The following is a 6,452-nucleotide window of genomic DNA, read 5'->3' as shown; positions in this document are numbered from 1 at the left end:
TTTGTGCAAGGCAAATGAGGCCGGTATACAAAATTAATTCACACGAGTTGACACTGTCAAATGCCTATCTAGTCTCATACCAAGGTTTCTGGTAGAGTTAACAGTCTGTATCAGAGTGTCACCTTTAATTGGATGCTATCAATGCTACCACATTGCCTAGAATTACTTGTGAAGAACCTCAGTCTTATCATTGAATCTAAGACTATAATAGACTGACCAATTCTTTATGTCGGCCATACAAGCCTGGGATTGCAAATTGCTTCAGACTGATTACCCTTATAATATTGTTAAATCTCTACCAAATGTAAATTTGTGTATCGTCAACATACATCATGCCACTCATCTCGTACTTGCTCTCGGCTGTAGCAAGTCAACTATCCAAATGAAAGCTGGTGAAAAGAATGTAAACACTCAACACATTTGTGGTTGTGCAAAAATTTCAAACACTTCATTTCAATCTTTTTACCAATCACGTAAAACTGTCTTCTCATATTGTCAAGATGAAATATAGACCTAATGAGAGAGACATGCGATATGACTGAGGTATACCAGTCGCCTTAGCGACATTTCTAGTTCAACATACATGCTACTGCATGACAAAAACCATCTAGGCCTATCATATTTCTAATTATATCGCACCAAACACGTAGAGTCTATTTGGAGTGCAGAGAGCTATCTCACCGCTCTCAAATTCTTGTAGACAGTACCAATATCTTTTCTCTGGTTTTTGTATTTTGAAATCAGTGACGATATTGTGCACTTGCTTCAAATCTATCGTGTATCGATCGATACTGACAAGACCCTCCCCGTGCTTTACCCAGGCTACAATGACCGAATCATCTCTACGCACAGTTGGGTAAGCTAACATACCCCCCTTCTTCAAGACATTCTCATTCATCCCCTTGCCATCAAGGCACACCACAGCTGATGAGTCTAAGAGTATCAGTTTCCCCGTGGTGTGAAAAGAGAATAATTGCATAGATGAATATCCATCACACATTATTTCCCTGACTATCTTACCACCCTGTGGGGTAAATACTTGGATCTTCTTCGATTTTCTATAACCCACGTAGATATTATCATCTCTATCCACAGTGAGACCACCAAACCCTCCTTCATCATCACTCATCGTCTCGAATGCGACGTCGAGCTTCTCCCATTGTGGAGTGTATAGTGACATCTTGTTACACTTATCACCTACAACACTTGTTCCATCAGACAGGAATCCAATTCTCCTGACAATGACATCCTTCAGCGCGGTCTGCTGTAACTCGCCATCAGGGGAGTAGAGATAAATTCCGCCAAAACGGGATCCCACCGCCATCATACCGTCTGGTGCACGAGTCATACAGTTCATGCTGTCTTTGCAAGGGAGCTCTACGTCTGCTTTGACATTCCACGTGTAACCTTCCAGCTCACCAAGAAAAAGTTGATTGACCTTCACGTAACTACGGAATGAAATCTTTTGAGCTCGTTCTGTCACACTTCTCGGTGATTGGTCGTCAGGATCATCTCGTCCCAGAAAGCTCTTCAAGTTCTCGCACAGCGTGTCGTGTGCAAACAAGGCGTCTTTCTCTAGCGGTACCTTCGTACCGTTAGTTACCAGCTCTTCCATAGCGTTCACGTGACTGACTGTTTGGCGACTCTCTTCCTTCATAGTTTGTAATTCCTTCTCGAAGTTTTCAGACAATCGTTGCACTTGGCATTTCAGGGCCTCTCTTCTGTTTGTTAATAGTTGCATGTATTCCTCGTATTTCTTGTCGATGTCATCATTGAGCTTTCTCAGCATAGTTGTTATTTCATTGCGTTGTGTCTCTATGAAATCGATATGATTTTCAATGGTTGTTTTCTTTACTTTTGCCCGTTCTTGTAACTCCTTGATATTTTTTTTTACATTCTTCTCATGGACGGCTGCCTTTTCAAGCTGATGCCCGTCTTGCAAGTGCTCTAGCATCCCACACGTACTGCAAATATTCTCCCGGCAATGGGTACAGAAACAATCTTCATCAAAGCTGGGGTGTGTCTTACATTTCCGTCGCCTCCTAAGCGGAACTTTTCCCGAAAGTACCTCGCTCACGGGCACCACTTCGTGGTTGGAGAATGGTTTCCAGATAGAGTGGCCGTTCTCACACGATTTACACATATTTTTCGCACAGTCCTGACAGTAGGACACAGCTGGCGGCTTTTCGTCCATCTCACAAACTGTACATGTTGGATTCTTGGTTTTCACTTCGTCCACGAGCGAACTTAGGGGTACGTTTGTTTGTAACTTACTCACATCTCCACTGGGTACGGGAGTTTCTTTCCTGCATACAGGGCATGTTATCATTTGCTGATTTGGCTGAGTTTGGGAGACTTTTTCCAGGCATCCTTCGCAGAAAGTGTGTGAACATGTCAGTAATTTAGGTTGGTTGAACAGTGTTAGGCAGATAGGACACTCCAGATTCTGGCTGCTAATTTGATGAAACGTTGCCATGGTATCTGTCTGTCTGAGTATAGCAAAAGAAACACATAGCGGTAAACACATTGACAAGTATCAGGAGAAATATGAAATAAGCATTTACCAAATATCAGAAATGGGGAAGTTCCTGGGAAGCATGACATTAGAATTGGCATTTTTAAAACCGAACAAAGAAATGAGGCACAATTTAAAAGATGTGTGCTGATTAGTAACGTGTACCATGTTTTGCCAAGTATGCTCAATAAAAACTGATTTGTGGTGGCTCATTTTGAGTGGAGATCATTATTTTTAAACTACTGTAGTTGTCTGGTGAGCCTGTCATGATGTTGCGAGTTGCTAGAATAAAATCAGCAGTTACTAGTAAAACAAATTATTTGATGCAGTACGTGTACGATACATTCACCAAAATACAATGGGGTGATAAAGGCAGCCAATGGAGGGACGACTCTTTTAATCGTGACCCTGTATATCAATAATAAAGAGAGAATACCCTCCAACGATATCGTAAACACAGAAGTTGTCATGTAAAAAGAAAATGTCAGGGCACATCTGAGCGAAATGTAAAAAACTATCATTTAATGTATTTTTTTCTTGTTGTTATTTGTAAATAACGTATTACAGAGTGTCCGTCCATTCATACAATATATCTATATTCTTGAAAGACAGTCTTAAAAACTCTCGGCTCTTTCTTCTAACTTCCCTCCTTGCTCCTCTTTCCGGTATGAAGGTATAAGGCCATTTTTTTTTCTTTTCCAGGTCATTGATTTATTCTCAACAATACAATTCTTTGAGGAGTAAAACAGTCACACCCTTAGATATTTATAAGGAGTAAAGTAACGTGTGCCCCTAAAACAAAGAGAACAATGGAGAGGAGATCACTGACATCGTCATAAAAATTTTACGGACGTAAACATCCTGAGTAAAAACTTGTTCAACATTTTGCGAACTACAAACATTTCAAAATAAGCTGTGACTATAATGTTGTGTACAATTCAATACCAGCTTTGCTGATGTTCCTGAAACTTTGTTGTCATGTTTAATAACTTTCGAAGGACTGAAATGCGTCGAAACACATTTGAAGGAATTTGATCATTTAATGAACCAATGAGCTCCACAATACAACAAACCCTCTTTGAGTAATTTTGTCTTTTATTTGCAGACCCCGCTATCATGTTCCAAAAATTCTATCACCATGAATCGACACCTCTCTCTTGTGTTAAGGTAGGTAAAGTAAGTGACAGAACAGGCCACTGTTAATACAGTAAAAAGGTGAGTCCGAAAGAGATTTGACCTATAATAAGTTAAACACATACATGTATTTCATGATAACCTATCTTTCTACACCAAATTATGCTTAAGTCCTTGTGAAGTTGATTTACAATTAGGCCCTACTGTATTTCCAACGAGAACAATGATTAGTATCGTTGCTGTAACAGCTTACGCCATTTGTTGTTGTTGTTGTTGTTTTTTTTTGGGGGGGGGAAACGGCATACTATTAGCTAAATTACAAATATTAACATAGCTTGTGGGTTAAAGATGTGCGGTAAAACAAAATCAGCAAGATTATAATAGAAATGTTTAACAAACATGGAATAATCATACTGATCATTCATTATTTTTACAACTACGTGTTAGGTACAACATTTAGGAACACACGAATATAGATATAGTTTCGTATGCTTACCAAGTGTGTTGTACTTCCGGGTTCAATATTGCTGATTTCTATCGGGCTCCAATGTATATTTTAGGCATGAGATCACAACCTGTTGTTGTCTGTTTAGCCTGTAGGAAGGTACGAACATAAATTAGATTGACTGTGGTCTTATTGTTAAGACAATATGAAAGTATTGAGAGATAGTTCAAGGACAGACAGATGTATTGCGTAGCACTCAGAACATGGTCGGTCGATAGCAGGTTTCAGAGGAACGTCTGCTTTTTACATGACCTTTTCATTCTGACCCCTGAAACACTTGTATTTATAGAAGCGGGTTTTCCCCCGCGGTTTTCCCCGCACCTCTAACACAGTCTCTATCCGAAAATCACAGCGAATTCTGAAGTTGTGCCTTGTACATAATGAGCTCTTCATGAGGCTTTAATTGAGGTTAGATGATAATGTCGTCGACGAGAATCTGAAGAATCTATATTATAAGAAAAATATCATGGAAATCATGCATTTTATCCTTGTCGAGTGTTGTACAATTTTTTTTTTTTTGATTTCTTTAGTTAATGAGACTTATCAAATCATAGCCAAGAGCAAAGATTGTGTGCTGGGTTGAGATGTACGCAGCTTCATCGTAAGCTTTCTCCTCGTCTTACTCGTCTGAAGGGCTTCGTAATCATAATCGTCATTCCTATCATACACTCAGCAAAAAAGAAAGTACACACTTTTTCAAGATTGTATTTCTCATATGATATTTTGCTGAAAATTAATGTATTATATACCATATTTAAAAATAATTTAATTGGTTATATATCAACCCGGCAGGTCAACAAAAAGGAAAACTTTATGCATGAGTGAACACCTTTGTTTTTCTCTGCCAGGGCACAAAAGTAAAAATTGCAAAACTGAGCAAGTTGTCATTGCGTAGGCGCTCTTCCAAAAAAAAAAAAAACAACAACAACAACAAACAACAAATTTCACACAAAAAGAAACATGCATTAAGTTGCAAAAATAATTCTATGATCTCTATGATATCTTTAAAGCCCCAAAGATCAATGAAGCCTGAAAATAACGGAGGAAAATGAAGAATCTTCCATCAAATCTTAATTCCATTGAAATAATAGAAGAAGGAACAATGAACAAAAATGGTTGAAATTTTAGTTGTTTTTTTTTTTCAAATAAGAAATTGTCAATAATGCTTGGTTCGTGAATTTATCTTATGAATTCCTAAAAAAAATAAAAGAATGGAATGGAAAAATTCTGTTCATTTAATCAAGTTTATGCATATTACTCCCTACGTCATTTGAAGTTTAAATTGATGGAAAATTCTTATTTTTCCCCTTTAGTTTCCCACTTTGTTTTGTTGGAGGTTGTAAAGGGATAAAGAGAACGAAACTTGTTTTTGCTATTTCATTCATGTCTCTCATTTTGTTAAACTGGTCTTTTGTTGTCATTGTTATCGTGAAGGGCATTTGCAAATGAAAGACAACTTGTAAAGTTTTGCATTTTTTTTCCTTTGTGCTTTGCAGGACGAAAACGAATGTGTTTACTCATGCGTAAGATTTATATTTGCATTAACCTACCAGCTTCATAGCCAATTGAATTACCTTTGATATGGTATACATTGATTTTCATCAAAATCTTCTTTGAAAAATATGAACTCGAAAAAGCGTTTACTTTCTTTCTTTGCTGAGTGTATGATTTGGGGCATTTCTCAGAGTAGATTTTCGAAACAAAATTACAGTAAAAATAAAATAATTTTGTGCCGGGTCAATCGTCAGTAACTTCTCAGTTATGATACATATAGCTCTAAAGGAAATATTTGTAGGAAATAATCTGATCAGGTTCATCGCATCAGTATAATTATTCTCTTCTCCCTCAAATCAGACAAATAACATAACAGTTAATGAATTAAGAGACACAATTCCATCCAATCGGGCTGCTGGTTTGGGTTACGTAAACAATTTAATGTATTGTCTGTGGTCGAAAAGAGGGTGACAAAAAGGTTCATATTGTAAAAGCAGTAAATCACACACACACACATGCACACACACACACACACACAAACTCACACTTGTTAACAATAGAATACTTCCTCTTGTTTTTTTAGTTATGGGTAATTTGACGAAGAATGGACGAATTGTGAGGGGCATTAAGTGTCTAAACAAGCGCACATATCTATTTACAGAGAAACAGATGAATGAAAAAAAAAAAACAACTACATGTATACACACATATACATCCTGGTATAAATGGTCTATGATTTCATCTATTACACAATGTACTTATGTATGTATTTGTATATATATATATATATATATATATATATAT

The 6,452-nt window shown here is 37.3% G+C and overlaps 1 protein-coding gene across 1 annotated transcript; it reads right to left on the bottom strand.

Moving 5' to 3' along the window:
- Positions 1–628: 628 nt before the first annotated feature.
- On the bottom strand, positions 629–2,488 carry LOC140227161 (uncharacterized). The gene has a single exon (XM_072307592.1). It carries the CDS (start codon positions 2,474–2,476, stop codon positions 629–631), a length of 1,848 nt encoding a protein of 615 aa, XP_072163693.1. The 5' UTR covers positions 2,477–2,488.
- Between the last annotated feature and the right edge of the window lie 3,964 nt (positions 2,489–6,452).

Source organism: Diadema setosum, chromosome 4 (assembly GCF_964275005.1).
Source record: "Diadema setosum chromosome 4, eeDiaSeto1, whole genome shotgun sequence".
NCBI classification, from domain to species: domain Eukaryota; kingdom Metazoa; phylum Echinodermata; class Echinoidea; order Diadematoida; family Diadematidae; genus Diadema; species Diadema setosum.
This window is presented reverse-complemented; position numbering and strand designations above follow the sequence as displayed.